The 22,715-nt window shown below is 40.9% G+C and overlaps 1 protein-coding gene and 1 long non-coding RNA gene across 4 annotated transcripts in view; one reads left to right on the top strand and one right to left on the bottom strand.

Moving 5' to 3' along the window:
• Positions 1-6,190: 6,190 nt before the first annotated feature.
• Positions 6,191-18,165, bottom strand: LOC135165553 (uncharacterized). 2 transcript variants are annotated; one of them, XR_010299524.1, is made up of 4 exons: positions 17,473-18,165; positions 16,796-17,008; positions 7,813-8,109; positions 6,191-7,606 (listed from the first exon to the last, which is right to left on the bottom strand). It is a non-coding gene; the product is annotated as an uncharacterized LOC135165553 (long non-coding RNA). The 2 variants fall into 2 exon arrangements; XR_010299523.1 differs by having other exon boundaries at positions 16,796-18,165.
• Positions 10,554-22,715, top strand: part of Blo (bloated) — a 36,838-nt gene continuing 24,676 nt past the window's right edge. The window contains exons 1-3 of one of the 2 annotated variants that reach the window (XM_064126908.1): positions 10,554-10,892; positions 14,652-14,879; positions 18,165-21,148. In XM_064126908.1, the coding sequence (XP_063982978.1) occupies positions 14,723-14,879; positions 18,165-21,148 (3,141 nt within the window). In that variant the 5' untranslated portion in view covers positions 10,554-10,892; positions 14,652-14,722. The remainder of the gene's footprint in view (positions 10,893-14,651; positions 14,880-18,164; positions 21,149-22,715) is intronic. The other variant, XM_064126906.1, reaches the window with a different exon arrangement.

Genomic DNA, 22,715 nt, shown 5'->3' on the forward strand with positions numbered 1-22,715 from the left:
CCACCCTGCGAAGATAATAATAACACGAAACCACAGCGTTCCGGTTACCTATGCACTTCCCCATTATATTTTATTTTTACGTTTTTCCCTTTCAATGTATTATTTTGATTTTTCAACGATGAAACTTGTGATTCTCAAGCGCCATTTTATTTTCCCTGGAATTTTCTTTTCAGAGATGAAAAAATCCGGAAATATTTGTCCGGGTGTACGTACCAGTAATGTATATTGGGAGAACTTAATAACAGCTTTTTGAGGAAAAATAATTCAATCAATCGATCAGTCAAGGGGAGGGAAAATGCATTTCTGAATTTCGTAGAATTTTTACTTCTATTTGTCTAAAAGTCAGGGAATTTTATTTTATTGAGATATTCAGTGTTTCCTGTGAAGATCAGGAATGATATTTGATATATTTTGTAGGCGCAATTATCCACTCGTTTAATAAAAATAAATAATTGAAGAATTTCTGTGATTTTCAGTCTGTTCAATCACTGAAGTCTTGCAATTATCAATAATTTCATAATGATTTATTTTGAATGATTCGAAAACATTTATTTCTCAATCATAATTTAATGACATTTATCACCTCCGCTGAAGGCAAACGAATGCCTTGATTCGGCAAGATTAGAAGCAAAAAATTGAGATTAATTTCTTCGGTAGTTTGCACTGAAAAAAAAGAATAAACCCCTGACCCTGAGAGTCCTCCCTCTTTTTTTATCTCATTTTCCGTGCCTCCACCTTCATTCTCGACGGAACTGCTCCGCGTGTTTATCTCTAATTGTCGGGTCTTCTAACATCTACCATGATCAATCGTGATATGCTGCCAACATCTCACGTGATTTGTCATGGTTCAGATGAGTCGAGTCATTAAAAAAGGAAATAACGAGAGGGTTTGAGCAATTTTTCTGTCACTCAACATTGAGATTCGGGACTGAGAATTAAGTCGATTTTCTCAATTTGGAATAAAATAAGAGATATTAAAATCCCATCCACAAACAAAAATCGGTTCTATTGATCGCTTATAATGATCTGTCAAGTGATGAGTAAATTCGTAGAAAAATCCGAGGGAATTGTTAATTTTAATTTCATTATTTCCTGAACGTTGATGAATATGTGGTGAAATATTCCTAGAAAAATTTGCATTTTCACGAGAAGTAACATTTAACAAACAATTCTTCATGTACTGTGTCTGCGATTTTTATCGAATTTTTCTGATTGCGTAAACAACATGTGAATACCTGAATTAGAAGGGACCAATCCTATGCCCCGATCTGTGCTACCTGAATCCTGGCCCAAAAATCTCGTGCTCTCGATGCTGAATAAATTCACAAGTCCCTAAAAACCGGTCAATTTAATATTTTGAGTCACCATTAGCACCCAGAAACTCCAATAAAAAAATCCCAGAAAAAAATCTCTGATTCTTGCTAAATCTCCAGAATGATTTCACCTCATCTCCTCAATCAATCTCTCCATCGATGAAATTACAACTCTCTAATTCACTCCGAAACCCATGTAAACATTGCCCCAGCACTCAACCCTCATCGATCCTAAAATAAATTCAAATAACACTCGAGTGATTTCCTTCCCCTCCCCCTTCGTTGTAAGTAAATTGAAACGAGTCCTCATCGAGTGTCCCTGACTCTCTCGTTGAACAGTGGGGGAATCATTTGCCTGACTAATTCGCATGGCGATGAACTCCAGATAAGGCGTAATGCAGCGCCAAAGGACATGGGGACTCACCTCATGTCTGACTAGAGCGAGCGTGCTGATCATTTACTTCATTCAAATCCTGAAAATTTATTTATCATCCCACCACTTCATCCTTCAAAGACTAATAAACTTTACCGTTATATCCTATTTTTTATAGAAAAAATTCCAATAACAATTTGTCTCTTTAATTTTTCCCAAATTTTAAATTTTTGCGTGTGCACCGTCTGACTAAATTTTCCAGATTTTTCTAGATCATTTCCTAGACTGAGATACTTCAATATATTTTCATATAAACCAACCCCACAAAACAAAAACGGAAAATACAAAACTTCCGTGGAATAAGTTAGTCACGTTCAGTCAATAGTGTACTCAGCGATGGAACAAACAAGTGCCGCCGTTGATGACGTGTACCTGGTACAGGTCTAGGAAAAAAATTATGAGTAGGGTGATGGGTAGGGGAGGGGATGGAGGGAAGGGGTGTCGAAGAATGAAAGGATCGGCTACTGTGAGATAATCATTCCCAGGCTATTACATTGTGGATTGAACGACCAGAAATGAAATATAATAATTTCCGTGGGAGTTTATGAGTTGATTAAAAAGAAATTAATCTTCAGTTTTTCAGAGGGATTATGTAATTGTGACGTCAGGAATGTTGTTATTCTGGAAATAATTCGGGGGATTATTACTCAGAGTTATTGAGTCTGTGAGATTTTTTTATTTCTGTCAAGTTGATTAGAAGAAATTAATTTCTCTCTGCGTGCGTGCCCACACTGTTATCAGATTATATTTAATTCTTACGGTCATTTAATTAATTTGTCGTTGATGTCATCAGCATAATTGGATGTTTAGAATGAAAATGATAAATTGAAACTTAATTTGCAATATTTTTAAAATTTTGATCTCTTCTTGTTTGTGTAGGGGAAGACGTGACGAATTATTGCACATTATTGGTCGATATTCCGATGTTGTTTTTGTGAGTGTGAAGAAAAACAATTCTATGCTCACCATTGCCCATCCCTTCTTCTAAACCATCCAGTTCCACTGCTGTTTACAATCGGCCTAGTTATTGAAGCGTGAATGATGACTGGTAACCTAGAGGCAATGACAATGGTGATGACTGCAGACTAACTCCTAGAGAAAGTCGAGCATTACGTCTTAATGAGTACTGGAAGCTGCTGATAGGTTAGTAAATTTTTAAATAAAAAAAAAAAGATTTTAAAATTTATTTAATGAGAGATTTGTGTTCACCTCGTGACAAGAATAATTTAATGATTTTTATAACGCGATTTTCCTCGGTATTTTGATTATGCAGTCGGTCGTAAATTATTAAAAATCATTTCATTGTAGTTTCGAGATTATTTCGAATGACAATGTCAATGAAGTTCGCGGTTTATTTGAATGCTGGAAAGAGATAGGCCGAAGTGACGGTGAGGGCTAAATGAGCCGCGAGAAAAAGTGCAAGAGTCACCCTCCCCCTTCCCCCCCTCTTCGCCACAATGCGGCTGTTGTCCTCTACCGCCTTTGATCTCGTTTCAGAATCCAGTGAATCCTCATTTCTTCCTCAAGCCCCAACCGTGTCCTCCACTGTCTCCCAGGATCATCAAAATTTCATGGTAACCCCTTCTCTCTCTATATCCTTACAACTCAGTGACTTTAAAACCTGTGTTTCGCGCTCGAACGAATTTTTTTATCTCGAGTCTCAGGTTCAACTTTTTTTCCCTCGATTTTTTTTTTCGGGTCTTTTATGCGAAAAACCTCGGGGTTTGTGAAAACCTAGGGCGGTTATATTCTTTGGAGTATATTTTTATGCTATCAAAACCCAACCCACATAACACACCCAGTGGGGGGAGGAGATGATTCACTGATAAGGGATAAACAATATTTTATTATGTAATAAATTTACTCTTCGGTCTTTTCCTTTGACTCGAGGTATGAGAAAATTTCTTTTGTGGCACGAACATAAAAGGCTCGAGGTATTTGTTTTTTGTGGAGTGGAGAAATTTACAAGTAATATTCTTCGTATTTAGCAAAAATGGAAAAGAAGTGGGAACAAAAATTTTGAATAAAAAACTCAATTTTTTTTCAAAGTGGAAATCCAATACGAGTGAATTATCCCGGCCCATTGCAAGACGTGTAATTTCTCGCAGTAATTGCCACTAATATTTTTTTCGATATCTGGGTTTATATGTTCGTTACTCGGGCTCATCGTAGCCTTCATTAAATTATGTAAATTACCGAAGTGTTGAGTAACACCAACATTTGAGTTGACGGTATTTTCGGTTATGAAAATGTTTAGAAACGTGAAAAAAACCTCCCCAAATGTTCCCTAATGCCCTCCCTTGAAAAAAATTTCCTCAAAATCTCAACATCCACCCGGTCAGTAATAGTTCATGCAACTATTAATGATATAGCGTCCCTGGAACGGCCTCGAAAGGTATCGTTTTCGATAAGCGTGTCGGTTCGGCGGTCGTTTATGTAAATAACGGGCTGAATAGACGGAGGATTGAGTGGAAGAGCCAAGCCCACAATGTAATACAGACGCAGTGTACAGTGCACGGGGCACGTTGATCCTCTCGTCAAAGGAAAACGGACGTTGCGCAAAGGTAATACCCAGTGCATAGAGAGCCCCTACCACATCCATAGTACGAGGTTAAAATCCAACGTTGAAGGTTTGGTGCAGTGTGTGCATGCAAATGATGCCTCCACCTCTTCATAAAACAATTTTTTTTTTCTCCTCATTCTCTCTGGCCGAGCCATACCCAAAGTGAACGGCAGATTCAACGATAAATCCCATGCGTGTAACGGTCAGAGTAACAAGTACCTCGTTTATTCGATATTCAACAAATATTGTCTGCACTTGTTTCTTCATTATTTTTCCTTTTCCACTCGTTTCTTTATTCCCGGATTTATTGACTGCGGAGTGAAATTTCAGGGAAAAATTCTCGTCGTAGGGAGAAGAAACGCAAAGCGTTCACCAGAGAAAAAATCCAATGGTGATACTGGAAATTTTACTGGGTTGGTCCCAAGTCCCAAATTTTTCTTTGGACTTGTGGCAAAATTTGGGACTCGTATTTTGTTCTAATCGCAACTGTCATTCAGGCGTTCGAGGAAAATTACGCAACTTCGAGGTAATTTTCCTCGTAACTGTCGACAGATTTTACTAAGCGGTGCGGTAATTTTGTCAAAACACCGAAAATCAAATATAATTATCAGAGAATACGGTAATTTCCACTCAATTTTTCTCCTCGTCCGGCAATTCCCAGAAATTTTATCCTAATAGTCGTTCCGTACCTCAACTTTTAAAGAAAATTTCTCTCCGTGTGGGTTTTTTTTTGTTCAATTCCTGCCGAGGGTAAGAAAAACACAGTAATCGAAGAACTGTGCCACAGAGGTGGGTATGACGTGCCCATTGAGATTGTAATCTACGTGAGATTTGAATAATCCAACTTCCTTCCACGGCTTTTCGCTTGGATATCATGGGGTTCAGTGCGAGACAGTGTGCGGAAGCTTGTGATTAGCATCCCAGGGTTCCGTTCGACGGGATTTAATGCGACCGCGGAAGAAGGTAATACCTGTGACGATGCCCCAGTGAAACACTTGTGCGTCACAATGGGACAGGAAGGCAACTCATCGAAATTGCTAATGAGGAAGAATGGAGGGAAATTAGTTGCTGGTGGCGGTAGCTACATTGGCACGCGTGACTCCATTGCATCGGTATCTGGAGGGAGACGGACCCATTTAATTTCGCAGGATATTGATAAGGATTTAATTCGTTCGCGATTCATCGCGGGCCATTGAATTTTGAATTTTTTGAATCGCGTCCGACCATTTTGACACAACAAAAAAAATGCGAATGCGATTTTTAGAACGTGGATTACCTGTGCGGTACCTTTTCTACTTACGGAGGTGGATATTCAATATTAAAGGATATTTTGCGAATCACATTTTTGCATTAAAATCCTCGGGAAAATATAGCGCGCTGGAATAAGATGTAAATTCCAATTGCCCACTTACCTGAAACTTGGAAATTCTGGAAAAAAAATTGATGAAATTGCGGGAAAAGGATGAACATTAGACGATGTTAAGAGTATTCATGGTTCATACAAGGACGTAGCAAGACGGTTTATATAGGCGGACCCCGGTGGTTCGGCCATAACATTACAGAGAGGCCTGCTGAGTGAGATATTACCGCCGTCATAACCTCTAATAACTACACAGAGCCCTTTATGACGCCTCCAGTGCCTCATTGTGCCGATTCCAATGGCGAAACGGTTGGTGGAAAAGGCACTGGTAATGTGTCTCATGAGTGGACGAGTCAGTCTGGGGACAAGGGCTTTAACGATTTTCAGGGAGGGGTGCTTCTGATTTTATCGGTGTCGTCCTCGTTCGTTTCACCGAAATCAACCCCCTCTCGCATGTCTCATGGATGGACTACTTTGCTGATTTTATTAAACAACTTTTGAAAAATGAATATTTAATCAGAGAAAAAAAATCACATGAGTAATACATAAAATCGATTAAAGTCCATAATTTATGATTTTCCATCGGAGGTAAAAATAAAAATCTCCTGCCATTTTTCTAGGATTTTTTTCATTTCGGTACATTTTCCGTTTTGTAAGACCGTGAGACAAACACGATGTATCGTACCCCAGTCATGACAATCGTGGGAGTTGTCTAAACATCCTCAAACGTGATCACGGTAGCTGTTTGTATACACTGAAGTGAATAGAGAATGTCCATGCATCATTGAGTAATGGTATATGAGAATTTAAACAGTACGATAAGTTTGAAAAATATTTCCGTATAACTTGACTTGGTCACATGTGTTTCATGTGTATGAAAATCAATGGTACATTGGTCACTTAACGGTGATATCATCGAGGGCTCACGTTTTCCATAATTCAATCGCGTTGTCACCCAACCCCTCAACTGCATCAGCGAGGTGGAGCGGTTGGTGGAGTGATTTATCGGTGACTCCTACGGTGTCCTCTTGCATTTGATGGTGTCATGAACTGCGACACGTGTCCCATACAATGTTTATTTGCTTATTATCTCTTTTTCCAATTCATTCGCACCCAACACTACTACACTGACTAAATTTCCGTTTTGAGTCTATCGCGGCCAGGAATTATTACCCTTCCGCCCGGAAGCCAAAAAGAGCCTCAATTTTCATCCTCATAATTTCTTTCACTGCACGAGGGTGCGTGCCACACACGCATATTCACTAATGAAGTGTAATTAATTATTCAATTTGATAAAAAAAATTTTAAACACGAAATATTTTTATAATAACTTCTGTCATCGCTCAAATGGATCCACCAAAACCCACAAATTAATTCCATCCCATCGATTTCCGGGAAAAAAATCCCACAAACAATTTCACCCGGAGTCCTCCTTCCTGAGAGGCGTTCTCGGTAGGAATCTGCCGACCCAAGCGAATCGATCGTTTTGATGAATGGAGAGAGCTCGAGGGAGGTATTAAACTCCTCACACAACCGGACTAAAAACCTAGAGCTTTGCAAGTAGACTAAAAAAATATCCCCCTCTCCCACCGCTCCATCTAGAAATTAGCTACCCCCTCCGGATTCGTTCGGTAGTGAATTTGCCCTGGGTTTCTATCATAAATTAATCTACTACTAGGTATCGCGTGGATGCTTCCATCGAAAAACCCTCGCGGGTGCTATTCCCCAGTCCCAACTATAAATAACATTGGCTCGCGTGGAGAAATCTATTTATCCTTTTCACGTGGTTGGTTGCAGGGGGTTGGTGGGGGTCCAGAGGGTTATACCAATGTTTATTTCCACCTGCCTCGTACATCTTTGCATCGCTGTGGGTTTCTTCAAATAGTATTTCAATATCATGTCAGTATGTGTCTCAGTGGGAGTTTATTGCCTCACATCTGTTATTAAAATGATTCAATTAAGTTGGATTTAAAATTATAAGGGATCATTGATCGATTTACGTGGATTTATTGATATTCTGATTTTCGATTTATGTCACGGTAAATTCAGTGAAAATTACCAGCCCCTTCCGGGGCCAGTGCCGCTACTTCCACTGCAACATAACATTTTATTTTCAATCGACTAGAAAAAAAAACAAAATCACCTGAATTTATTGGGCAACATCGATCGAACTCTTCGATCTGTCCACTGGCAGATCAATCCCCTCATTTACAGCTCATCCACAACATCTCCTGTAGTCGTCGTACACCAGTGAAGATTCCCCATCTGTCACGTCGGGGGTTGGACCTCCGGGTATTCGAAACATTCGACGGCCCTCTGCTCTTTACCGTCCGTACAACTGCGCCAATATCCCGCCTGTCGTTTTCAAAGTACCCAAGGAGTCAAGGACGCGTGTACGTGTGCGCGAAGGACGCGGGCGAGAAGTCCCATGCTCTCTTCCCTGGAAGCCCACGCCAAGAATGTAAATGCCACTTTCATAAAAATCTCTCGTGTTTCTTCTCCAACCCCCTCCCTCTCCTCCCCGTCCCCCCCCCTCCCACCCCCCCTCCGCGCGAGTGGTTTTTTTTTTCCCTCCCCTTCTCACAGCAATTTTTTTTTTCTCTCTTCAAACCAATTCTCCTTTCTTCATTTCGTTTACAAAGCGCATGTGTACCCTCACCCCTTCCCCACCCCCCCCTACTCATTCTACCCCTTCGGGCATGGGAACATAAAATTCCTCATAGCAAGCCAGCCATTTGTCCAAATGGAGATCGGTTACATGACGTTTTCATGGGAGTTTAAAGGGGAACTGGTTAAATTGTAACATTACAATTTAAAAGTTTTTGCTATTACTTTTTCCTGGATTAAATGGAAGTGTGGAGATGCGAATGGACACATACAGCATCATCTTCATTCGCTGTGCGGGGGCAATTACGGAACATTGTAACAGTCAGATAAACATGGGTAGTTGAAATTGTCCGGGATTGAATTGAGGAAAACATTTCATGGTGGAGGAATTAAGGAGAGTTTAAGACACTCATTACAGTCTATAAAAGAGGGTATCATTCAGCCGACTGAGGGCAATGGGGTAGTTAACATTAAACACTTTATTTCTGAATAAAGTATTCCGTCAGATCGAGGGAAAATGATTATTATTTTTTGACTGAAAACTTGGTGATTATAGAATCAGTGGTTAATTAGTTTGGGACCATTAATTATTAATGGATTCATTAGGGAAGATGAGAGGATTTAGGAACGTCAAATTTTGTAGTTTAATTTGTCGGGTAATTTTTTAGGAATTTGGGGGTTTTTGCCCGATTCGGTGGTGTAATTCTTTTGTTATTTGTGGATTTTTTTTCATTATGTATTAGTGCGAACACTTAATTGTGTCCGAGAAGATGAGGAAGGTGCAAAAAAACGTGCCCCCCCTCCTCTCGACCAATAGATATATAATTAGTCATTTCATACAACCGATTATTATACGCGATTAATTAGTGCTGAGAATATCGATTTTATTCACACATCGTGCAGACCCATTATTTCCCAGATTATGATACGTTTCATTAATAAAAAAGTATTAAATAATGTGAGGTGTCATAATCACCCACGAATCACGTGTCATTTTCGAGAACCTGTGATGTTACGTATTCTACAGAAAGCTTTTAACGTAATAAAAAAAGATAACAAAAGATTCAAAATTACCGATTAAATTTGGTAATTTTCGCTACTCATCCGAGGGAAGTTAATTGCCTCTATACACCTCCTGTCAAAATTAACCGACCATTGATAAAAAATTAAGTGTCCTGACATTGACGAGTTCACAAAACCCTCCCACTTCCTGACAATTCCTCCGGGGGAAAAAATGATAAATTCGGTGATTTTCTCAACTCCCGAATTATTGGCAGATTCAATCCGTCATTAATCATTTTGCCCTGTGGGTTCGATCGGTATCGATCGACAAATTGTTCCGTTTCGCGTAACAACCGCCGATGGATTCATGAAATCCCTGGGGCATAAAAAAATTATCAGCTCATTACTGAATGATTTGACACGGTGTGTTGTGATTGGTGATTGACATTTGGGAATCGAGTTCTCATGTACGGGAGAATTTCAACCGATTTCACGTCACTTTCGCTCCGATAAATATCTTTTAATTTGATGAATACAGAACTTTCTATGAGGATTGTTTTTCTGGAGAGCTGTGATGAGGATTCTCATGGAGATATTTATAATTACCAATTGAGCGGATTCATTAGTCGCACCTGGCGATGGGGCCTGAAAAATAAATCGGCAGTGACTCTAAATAAACGACATCTCAAATAATTTTTTAATTTATCAAATCTCAGCGCACACCATACACCACTGGACATCCGAAATATCCTTCCTCTGTCTGGAATGTTAATATTTTTTTAGAAAATTACCCACAATTGATGACATCATTAAGAGTAATATTTTTAAATAATTTTATTACTCTATCAGTGATTATTTGAAGAAAGTTTTTTCGTATTCCTCCTCGGCCTATAATTCAAATAATTCCTGTGCGTTTAGTGCCATCATTTATAACATATTTAATAAACGGTGAAATCGTCCTGGTAGTGACCCGAGTCCTGCTATTGGCCTAGTCACCGACCATCCTGGGGATTTCGAAGTGGTCCGTCTGAAAAGCCAGAACTATCGAGAGCTCTCACAGCAAGTAGATACAGACCGGTAAGTGGAGGGGTCCAGTCACTGGACAGACACAGACCGGATCCCAGTGCCTCTCCTGTTCAGCTCCATTCTGTCCTGTGCAACATCTACGAGTAAAGTGTACAGTCCTGAAAAACCGAATGGGAAAGGGGGAAATAATGCTCCAGAGCGGGCGGTTGGTGGGGCGAGGGCTGGGAGAAGGCGCTACAACCAAGTGGCCGATGTGGAAGGAGTAGTAACTGCTCTGCGTTCCGGCCTACGCAGAGCCACAACCTGGGGTCCCCCCTGGGTTTTATTAGTTGTTCGGCGGGCGGCTGTGCTGCGCCGCGTTTGCTCCTGAAGAGTTGCCAAGAATTTCTCTCGATCCGAGTGCAGTTGAGACTTTACCGTGAATTTGCGATCTCTCGAGGAGTCGATTTTCAAACGACCGATTCACCTATTGGTAATCGATGATTTAAATAAATTTTTTTATGTGATTATTGTGGAGTTTTTTTAAGTGTTTGTGGGACTGTGTTCTTGGATTTTGAATTTTTGTGGATTTTTTTGCCATTTTTTAAGGTAAAATTCGTACGATTTTTTTTTGGGTTCATGAAATTTTGGGCTTTTGTTGTTCATCATCATTTTGGGATTTAGCGAGGCTCTGCGAATTTCGGGGAATCAATGGTGTTGCACTGGTACTGGTGGAATAGAATGAAATAGTCACTCGTGTCAGTAATATTTCCCTTTAATTTCTTTGTTTCCATCCCCCTGTATCGCAAAACCGGCAACAAACCACAATCTACTCTTGGTCTACTCGCGCTCAGGCGTCCCTTTTATTTATTCTGCCCTCCGGCCACCAAGATCCGTGATGAAGATCGTCGGCTTGGCTTGACGTCCGCACGTGAATCTTCGCGCGTGTGCAACTAAAGAACGCTTTTCTCATCGTGTTACGTTCGGGGGGAGAGGAATAAAAAAATATGAAATGCGTCAACAGATTTGAGGAGATTCTTCTGAGTTTTTTCGCATTCTCCGAGAATCCCTTTGGATTTTTTTCATGCCCCAATGGAATTATTTATTAACCAAGATTCGTTGACTGTTGACAAATAAAGAGAAGGAAAACCAAGAAAGCAAAAAATTCGAAATAAATATTTTTGCAATTTATGCAATTCTAAATAATATTCACCCCCTTATTTCCAAATCATTAATCATTTGAGTTCATTTTTAATTGAAAGAAATTTGTTTTCAAAATCTTTTGCAGCTGATATTGTAAAATTCCGAATACAACAAATGCTTCTCAATTACATTCCAAATATTTTAATGCAAAGATCAATTCTTGGCCATTCAATTTCTCCTCATCTGTCATTTAATGCAAATTATATTCACCAGTAGATTAAAGTTTGATTACATCACGTCAATGATTATCAATGATTATTGCCAATTCACGGAAGAACGCTCGAGTGCCTACTAATGGACATTGGAATCGGCTCGTCTCACTAGTTCCCCAGAAATGTCTTTTTTACTCCTACGAAGAAGTTAAAAAAACCGCGAAAAATGTTGCTCGCTAATTGAGGGAAAGATACAGAAGGGAGTTGGAAGTATTTATAGGAATTGCAGATGGAGAAAGAAATGAGTGAATAAGTTATCGAAGAATAGTGCTGGGGTACGAGGAAGGGGAAAAGTTGGCTCGAATTTATTCAAGTTTCAGGTTAATATTGCACGTCGGGTATTAACTGTAAAATTCAACCGAAACGAGTATCAATTCTTGTCGGGATGGGCTAGTAGCTGGAGATATTTGCACATCTACTCGAGGATGATGGTTAACGAGGCAAAAAACGAGTTTCATTAGTTCTCGCTGGAGGGATTATATTGATGTCCAAATTTACTTCTTGCAGTTCTCAATTTCGTTAAGTTATACAGAAGCCTAAAAAATGAAGGTCATTAATGTCGGGTGAATATGGTACTTTGGGGATAATTGAATTGTGCTATTACAGTCGTCATTTTTAATACTCAATCATGGATTTTTCAATGAATTTCTTTTTCATTAAGGTTGAGTCAATTATAACGAAAGTTTTTTATAATTGAAAATTTAAGAGAACTGTCAAGAACGTAATCGAGGTTTAATTAGTAGAATTGCCATAATTAACAAAATTTGACGACTTAAATCTTTATTACATTATCATCAAACTGTCATAATCAGCCTTATTTATAAAATTGTCCCCTGATGATGTGTAATAACTACCGCAAGATTATTTATAAACTTGTCCTTAGTGTTCTCATTTCTATGACATCATGCAGAGGATGTAGTTCATAAATGTCAGACGGCCATGTTATTCTTTATCTTGAGCCACAGCGCCATTTCATTATTCAGTTCTAAATTTCAAGTGTCTTCATTTGTCCCTCTCCTTCACGCCCCAATATTATCCCCCAAAAATTTCCCAAAAACCCGACACACAACGCTTCCAAACCCATTTCCCCCCCCCCTTCTCTCCCACACCTCCTCAGGCCTCCTGCAGCCGCCTAAAAAACTCCAAAATCCTCCCCTTCTCATGACACCGAAGGTACCAGGCCAGGAGGACAAGTATCTCCCCCCTGATCGTCGTAGTAAAGTCCTTGCTCTCTCTCCCTCTCTCTCTCTTCGATCCACACCAAATAGGGAGAAAAGACACAAACTCCACTCACTCTTCACTGAGCTATCTCAATCCCGTGGATTATTTCCACGAGCAACAACAACGTCGAGATAGTCCCCCTCCTCCCTCTCCCACCCTTACCAGCGTCACTGCTCTTCGCAGAAGGCCGTTAACAAAGGCACAAGACAGAGAAATCCTCAGGATTGTGAGAAAAATGAGACAAAAAGAAAAAAAAATTACAAAAATCTCACGAGTAAAAAAATTCTTACACGCGTATGTTCACACGTTACTTTCGTTGTTTTGGATTGAAGCGATAACCATGATAAAAACCAGCGGTATAATCACACTTGTTTTTACTTTGTTTCACACACGACGTATGGGGCGCAGAGATAGGGAGGGGGGGTGGGGTGGGGAGGGGGCAGTAAGGGTTTAATAAAGCGGTTGAATAACGAGGGAGTTGAGGCACGCGCGCGCCTCTATCGTGTGTGGCTTTTCGTATGCTTTATTATTATTATTATTATTATTATTATTATTATTATTATTGTCCTCTCTCTCCACTCATTCTTCTTCCTCGATCACCTTGCGAGATGTCGCCCAGGTCAACCCCGTTTTGTCTTCAAGGGCGTGACCCCGTGAGGTCGGACCAGACGGGGCGGGGGAAAAACGTTTCTCGCATTTTAATTTTTATTTCTGCGAGAAGTTGCCACAAAGAGTTGAGGGGGAAGGGGGAAATAAATAATGAGTGGGCGAGAGGGGGAAAGGGAGAGTTGGTGTTTCGTGTTTCTTCGCCTCGTTAAGGTCCGACGGACGACGCACGGCGCCTCATAAATTTTTGGGGATTTTTGAAATTTTATGGAGGAGGAAGGGAGGACTTGATTGTGGGGTTAATGGGAGGAACTTGATGTGTGGATTGAATTGGGGGTGTTGGGATTGAGTGGGATAGTTGAGGGGTGGAAATAGGTCTAGGGGTTAGGGCGGTGGTGGTCAGATGGAAAGGGAACCGTTGACGGAGAAGAAATTTGAATTTTTCGGTTAATTGTGATGAGATTAATCGTTTGATTTATTTTATGGTGTCGGATTATTGTTGGGGAAAAGTATCTGAGGGTTGTGAGATTTTTTACGAAGACAGAGGGGCCCTTATCTCAAAGGGAATTTTGTCTTTACGGGGGAATTATTGGACTCCAGTATTTCAGTATTTTTGTCGAAATTAACAGATGTTATTTTCCTCTCGCGGTGAATATTCAACGCTAAAATTCACTGGAAATATTTTTAACGCAGTACCAAAGCGATTGGCACCAAGTCTTCTCTCGTCATGTGGAGAAGTCGCTAATTCTTCGCTGTTATCGTGTTTCCAACGAATAGATTATTTTATTCAAGTTTTTAGCTACTTTTACAGGGAATTTTAATGATCGTCAACCAAGCGATAAGCCCTAATGCAATCAAATCGTTTACTTAACTTCGATTGACAGGATTTATGTCACCGATTAGATAGGCATCATCTCCATCAATTAACTCAGCCTTGACCGCTTCTTCTCCTCGTTATTTTCCCCGAAAGTAACGAAGGAAAATCAGCGGATCTGCATCGCACTTAAGCCCCCGTAATCTACCACATTAACCTCATCTCATTATTTTTCATTGCGTTGAAAAAAAAATGATCAGATCTTTGTTATGAAGAATGATGATGAGGTGGAGCTTTTTGCTTGGCTTACAGGTGAAATTCCAAGGCAAGGAAGTTGATAATGTATTGTTGAAACTAGAATGAAGTGAATTTAGTCATTTATCATGGTCGAACTGGATTCGGCTGGCACTGGTGTGGAAGATAGTGGCCCCAATATTGTTGATACCGCTAATTTTGGGGATACCTCGGGTACCTCAACCGGGCTGAAGCCCGCTGAGAGAAGTGTCTCCTTCAATCGAGACGTCCACGTCAAGAGGATCGGTGAGTCTTAATTTCACGCAATCACAATCGTTTCACGAATCAAATTGTGATTTTATCCCTGATGCGAGGCTGCTTGATTAATCGTCATGACAATGGCAAATTGTGCCAATAATTCCTCAGAATTTCTCTCTTTCAGTAGGAATTTTTTTACTAAAAAATACGAGAATTCCCGGGTTCAGCAAAAAATTGTCTGCATATATTATCTGTAAAATTTAATTATCTACAAAAAATATTTCATTGCATTTTTAATAGACTCAATAGTTCTAGAGATATTTACTGTATAACCGTACTAAATGAATGATCCGAGATATTGGTCTAAAAAAATTAATAAAAATTTTACTAACATGGTTGAAAAATATAATTATCCTCAGGCAGCCTCTTTCACTACTAGCTCCACTCAATACAAACCTCCTCATTAATAACTCACTTTACTTTAATGAGAATGAGATTGAAAAAGATAAAAAAAAAGGAAAATTAAGGAGATCATTGATAACTTTCTCTAATTCAATAACCAGAACAGTCATGCTGATTGTGTGGGGCTCGTACTAGGGGATTGGATGTGCTTGCGTGGAAGACTCAGCGGCATTCAGTTACGTAACAAATCCCATTAAATTATTAATAATTAATTCAATCAACGACAGTTCAATTTCATTCAATTGTCAGGATTTTTTTTTCTCCTCATCGAGTGTCTGGCGCTAGTCACCTGCGATGTTTTTCTCATTTACTCGGGTAACACCGCAAGGTGACATTACCGCTGCATTCGTGTGAGCCTCGTCTATCATTACGCAACGCGGATGATGTAATTTCCAGACGTTTTGTCACAAAATAAAAATGACATAAGTAGTTTTCAAACCTGCAGTTGTGATGCTAATATTTATCGCAAATTTCTACTATTTCGACGGGGTCAGTGTCAACATTTCTCGTATTCTCATGTCCCATTGGTACCTGAAATCCCTTTCAAGAGATTTGAAAGGAGTGTTACTTCGCTGCTAATGGAGACGACAAATGCACACAGTAAATTCAAGATTTAGAAATGTCCTCCTTACAGAGAATCTATTTAGTTAAAAATTTATTTACAACAGATTACGATACGATATCGATCGCACGCGGAAGCATTAGCGCACAGGAACTGCTGGTAATCTTGACGGAAGTGAAAAAAGCATGGAGTTGTACAATTCCTACATGAAGATGGATTACGTGTGAGGTCAAGTTGAATTGAATATGAAAAATATTTTTCTCAGCGAATTTATTCTGCTTCAAATACTCGTAATTACTCCCGTCAATTATCACAAGCATTTCCTGCAAGTTTATGTCTCCCCGCCCTCGAGGGTCCTCGAAAAATCATTATTACAAGTATTTCAAAGACGCTATCTAAGCAGTCGGTCCTCTCTGCATCTAATTATGCCACTCAGTGCACAAAGTAATTCCGATAAAACAATGAATCGCTGGGATCTAGTGTCCGACTCCTGTAAATCCTTGAGACAACTCAATCAACGTATCCGACATGTAAATTAGGTATTCAAATAGACGTTGAAAAAAAAAACAATCATGTACAACCTCGTGGCTCGTGTCGCCGAGTATCAGCATCACTCGGACACGGTCCACCAGCTAAGCCCTACTAACCAGCCCACAAATCCGATCAGGCACCCTCAACCCAATCCAAACTTCCCACCTGGATCAAGATCTCCAACCCCCTAAATCATCCAAACCTGACTATTTCCATTTATTATATTCATCATTAATATAATCCGCCCCCATTCCCAATCCAAACTCGTAAATACCCCAGTCCTTCAGAGGCCTAGGTCTCCTTTTAACATTAATCCCTTGCCTTTTACTCTCGTGCAAATAAAATAGCGAAAGTGATAATAAAAATCCAACACCCGGAGCTGAAAATATTTCATAAAAATGGAACACACCAATTGTCAGTTGATTGCTTCATAGAAACCCGGCTTAAGCATTGAGAATATCTCCGGCATTTCTCCCACCAGGACGAGAGAGGATTATTATTAATTTCCACGTAATTCCTTAGCAGTGCGAAATAACTGGTCCCATGAAGTATGTCCGCTCGTTAGGGGTCTTTACGATCACCGGGGGATTAGCCCGGGATGAATTGGCCGGGTGTGGGAAACCTACGAAGGTTAATGAACATTAAAGAAGTCAAATAAAAATTGTCGCCTACAACTGACAAGAAAATTACTCACTGAAATATATTAACGTTGGGCCAATAATTTAAATTTTCCGAGATATTTGTATTTTTTATTTTGATTTCGCACGAGTTTCAACTCCATGAATTCGCCAATTTCCAAAAAAATCTATCTATCAATAAATACCAACTTCCCGGTTAAAAAAATCAGTGAAGATGTATATCTCTAATCCCCACCCTTCTCTCGACGTGCTACCACTTGTCACTTGTTGCATTCCAATGACGTTGAGCAATTGCGCATTACCCACCCAAGGACACAGCGTAAAAAGGCCTCTATTAAAAAACCCCAACTGATCAAACGTAGATATTTATCGGCACGTGCTCTAAAAATTCCCCAGCGCAGGTGATATCAATCTCTCAAACTTCCCTAAAAATTTATTCAATAATTACCCCCCGCAATGCTCCATCCACTGGAATTCCATTCACCTTTAATAATCATCAGATCCCAAGCAGCTGGAATTTTTATTTCCCTGAAATAGGAAGAGATTAGCAACACACGTTCGATCGTCTGCAATCTCGAAGGTCTTCCCCGATGACCCTAGATCTACTACGCAGACATCCCGACCCGCCTAGCTACCATAAATCCGTCACTTCTCCCCCTGTATTTCACTCGTCAACAAATTATCTCCCTCGCCATTTCATTAACAATTTTCCAATCAACCGAAAAAGCACTTCCGCAAGACTACCCCGGGACCCCTGAATTCTCTCATTCAGAATAAACTCTCGAGTCGATGTATCGATCGAGGTCAGAAACCGGCCGGTTACTATCCGTTTCTTGTCTCGCGCGAAAGGTCACGCTTTCCCCACATTCCCTACCCTCATTTTGAAACATTTTATTTGTGAATAAGTGCACGGTTATTCCAGTGGAAAAATAACGTCATTATAAATTCAACTAGACCTGCTATCAGTGCTAATTGCTGCAAGCTACCTGCTGCTACCGTTTCCTGCATTCACGAGGGCATTAAAAAAATGGCCACGATTTAATTGCCTCTATTGATTCAACGGCATTAATGAATCCTAAAAGGTCCAATTAAATTCACCGATAATTGTCCAATTGCTTAACGATATCGAATTGCTTTCAGGGCGTGGAGTGCCGCGTGTGACATCAGCCCTCGCTGGTGATGGTGAAGGCAGGTTGATGCCCACACCAGTTCACAAGGAGAGCATCGGTACAAGAAGCAAAGAGGAGCTCGCCCAAGAAGCTGCCCTTGTACTTCATCAAGTTGGAAGTCTGAACTGCGTTGCACGTGACAATAGACGATTACCAGGTAAATTTAATACATTACCAGCGAGACGTGGTACCAAGAAACGCGGTGATATATCACCCACCGATCAGCGTAACAGTGAGATTATCAGTGAATCACCAACAACAAAACGTAAGAAAAAATTAGACAGAAGTGTGAGCGATGCCAGTGCTCAGAAACACAAGAGCCCACTGGCTAAATTATTCTCACCCAAGTTGGAGCGCAAACGTAATGTAACTGTTAAGAGAAGTGTCAGTGACGTTGGTACGTCTGATGGTGAAAAGATAAGACGTAAGAGAAGTGGTAGTGATAACGAGACGTGTGATACATCATCACCTACCCCATCATCGAGAATTAAAAAACAATTGTCACCGATAATTGAGGTATCACCGCAGATTGACAAACCCTTTGATTTTACCGGTGTTGTTAAGCCACGTGAGCACATTGTTAAGATTAAAACTGAAGGTGAGAGAGACGAGGTTGACGATACTGGGGATATGCCACACAGTAGTAGATACGATAGTCGTGATACAGGTTCAACGATACGTAAAATGATTCACAGATTGTCGAATGATCGCTCACCACCACCACGCTTGACCAGCACAATGGTGACACCTGGTCCTGGTTTTGGACACAATAATAATCGACCTTTCTCCTATACAAGACCCAATGATGATATAACACAACCCGCGGTACAGACGAACATCACGATTTCCGATAAAAAGAGACCGCAGAGAAGTCACTCGGACAGTGATGAGGGACTTGGATTGGATCGTAAAGACTCATCGAGGGAGAATAGCCCAGCTGAGAAGGATTACCGAGGGCTTTCTGGTTACAATGCTTTCTACAACGAGTCACGTAGGAACAATGAGATCAATGGCTTTGATAATCGTTATGACAAGCCTGACAGATACACCTCGAAAATATTTGTTCAGGAGGATACCAATCGAAATGTCGGTGGAATAACGAGTAAAACCAGTGAACTGAGTGCTCGAAGGGATCTTCTTGAATCGAGAATGAAGTCTAGATTATTGAATGAGGATCCGTTCTCGGGTAAGAGCAATGGAATTTTCAGGAAGACCGAGCACGAGATAATCGATAAGCCAATTGTTCCTTCTCCGGTCACTCCTGATCGGGTCTCATCACCGAAACGCTACTCCGAGACATACATATCGGAGACGAGGACAAACAGCAATGGTGAGAAGTACATATTTGAGAAGGAACTGCGAGAGGACAATGGCAAGGTATTTGGCTTTGAGAAGAAAATTACCAACAAGATTCCACCGAATTACGCGGATGCCAAAGCAGTCCGCGCCAATGGGTACAAAGTCGAAACGAGAACGGACAAACATGGCGACAAGTACATTATCGAAACGAAATTGCACGATGACTACAACGAGGGGGAGTTCAAGCCCTTCATGAGTGATAAAAGTCGAACGAGCCCTGAGGAGCGCTTCGAAACTCTCGGCAACAAGATATCCTATGTCAAAGCACCAGTGACTGTCAATAGATTTGTGGAGAATCGTGAATTTTCAAAGAGCGAAGACTTTCTGGATCGGGAACCGCGCAATGTCTCTCGCAGGCGTGACCTCTATGTTCCCAAGATGCGAAAGAATCTGGAGACAATCCGGGGCATCAGTAAGTCAAGTCAACGGTTGGACGAGGTCGTTGAGAAGAGTCTGCCGAGGTCTGAGTACATAACAAGATCCCACGAGAATCTACGGTTGGACAGTGACTACGTGAACACACGTGACTTTCGTTGTGCCAACGGCCGGCCATCTTATCGAAACGACGTACGCGATGGTAGACACAATGATGATTACGATACCGACATATCCCAGATGACCAACAGCCACTTGGAGACAAATGGCTACTACGACGAGGAGAATCGCCGTACAACTCAGATAAGAAAGAGATACAACGGAAGTTATGATGGTTCGCCGCCATCTCGCATGCGGAATGACTCAGAGCGTGGTTACAACTCCAGCAGATACGATTCAGACGCAACTGGAGGCCGGGAATCTGTTCATCGTCGTGAGGTGCGTTATCGTACTGAGGAGACATCGAGAAGTGTTCGAAAAGAGCATCGCAAGATCCCGGAAGAGCGTTCTATTCCACTGAGGGCATCGAGAAATCGGATAGATTACCTGGACGACTCGGAGTCAGCCCGGGAGAGCCCAAGGGGTGGAAAGACGCGGCTCCATCAGACACGTCTTGAGACATTCGACGAGAGCCCTGAGATGACACCTCGGGTATTTCACGAGAGCAAAGTCAGAAGAGAGAGACACGAGTCAAGGCACAGAGAGACGGGACTAACAGATCCTGACAGAAAGGATCGCCTCGCTGACTCCGGTATTGAAAATGACTACCGGAGGGACTCTCATGAAGCAGATCGTCGGGAGCCTTTGGAGTCGGAGGACGAGGGCTTCGTTACACTTCAGTTCATCAAGCATGAACGAAAGCATACGGATCGAAACATGAACTTGACACCGTTGGAGAAACGCAGGTATGACAAGTACACGTTCAGCAACAAGGTGACCTCGAAACCTCCGTCAGGGGTCAACGACAAGAAGTATGAGAAGAAGGTGACGAAGAAGAGCGGTACAATGAGTAAAGTGCGACAGTTGTTCGGGAAGAAAGAGAAGAAAGTTAAGGAGGAGAAAAGTAAAATCAAGAGACGTCCTGGTGATGCGGATGGCAGTAGCAGTGGTGGAACTGCTGCTCTCACCGATGATGAGGTCACCCAGAGATACAAGGAGTATCGTGGTGATCGATTGAGAAGTGCCAAAAGTGCCAGAGATCTTGACTACGACATCGAACAGGTAAAATCATTATTTTTCAAATCTACTGTAAATTATGAGACCAATTGTCGTGTTCCTTTCGGGCCAGGATATCCCGCCCTGACTGGGCCCTCATTTGAATAGCATTTTTCGGTAGCTTGTCCTTTGCCATGTCCTAGTAAAGTGCCTTCTGTGGTATCATTTTGCCGATTACGTCATCTCGCTAACTGTAAACACAGCCCCCCCCCTCCGCATCCTCCTCACCGCCACTTCCTTCAAGTCAGCTATCATCATTCTGGTTTTGTCTCTGTGGTTTTGTCTGGGCGAGGCTCTGGTTAAACTTGGATAAAACCGCCTTGGGGTGTATTCTGTACACCTCCATGAGAGCAATGGTGGCGCCCACGCTGAAAGCTTCTCCCGTGCGAATTTGCCTAAAGGGGATAAGTTGACGGGAGATTGAGAGAAAACTTGTTCTAGCTTCCTAGATGATCTCACCACTCTTTCTCATTTCTATTTTATTATTATTTTTTTTTCTCCTGTTTCCATTCATCAACAACTTCCTACGGCCAAATTATCAGCACTTTGTGGTCTTGGGGGGATAATCAAGTGTCAGATGAAACTGCTGAATCGAGGCAAATTGGGCGGCCAAATAATCTGGGAAAACTATGCAGTGATCGATTATTTTTATTGAGAGATCACTCGCTTTTCGTATAATGGCAAATTGTTTGGGGAATTTTTCGAAATACAATTGTCTGCTCTCACATAAATTTACAATCACGAATGAGAAGCAGGTTTTTGATGTATAAAAAGATAACAGGAATGCGCTTTTAAAACCCTCATACCTCACTTAACCGTAATCGTGTAGGTATTATATTATGACCTACACACATAAAACTTGATACAACAAAATTCACAATCCTTTCGTTCTGAAAGTTCACACCAATGGCATTTGTGTGCTAGTTTCATTCAAGGGAGGGCAAATGGAAGTTATAATAATTTAATAGTCGACCTCAATGCATGGGCGTGTTTGCACTCTCCGCAAACATTGAAAAATTAGTGGCATAGACTGAAAAATATAAAAATAAAATAAAAACTATTCAACTCCTAATACAAGTAAGTCTTGAGATACAAGTGTAATTCTACTTCACCGTTGAAAGGATAATAAAAGCAAGAAAAAGTTGCTATTGCGAAATTTGTTCTTGAGTTACGAATTAAGTGAATTACGAAATTTCTTGTGCACCTGATACTTTATTTTTATCTCTCGTCAATTTTGGCTCTTTCGGGGGGATAAAACCCGTATTTTTGAAACGCAATGCGGTGGACAGGTCGTCTCCATATATGATTACTTGACGAGTTTTGCAATTGAATTCTTCAAAAGAATGAAATTTTCACTGTCGCCTTTAATGGAAGACGCACCGGTCCATTCGTCTATGTAAATATCTCATGATGATGACATCTGTAACATGACGAATATCATCGCGATGGGGAAAATGAGAGGAGAAAAAAAAATGGTGAATTACATGAGGAGCAAACGAGGACAACTGGGGTTGACTTTCGAAATGGGTCCACAATTAACACGATCTTCTTGCGTGGTACCACATAACGAGTC

This window comes from Diachasmimorpha longicaudata, chromosome 8, assembly GCF_034640455.1.
Source record: "Diachasmimorpha longicaudata isolate KC_UGA_2023 chromosome 8, iyDiaLong2, whole genome shotgun sequence".
NCBI lineage: Eukaryota > Metazoa > Arthropoda > Insecta > Hymenoptera > Braconidae > Diachasmimorpha > Diachasmimorpha longicaudata.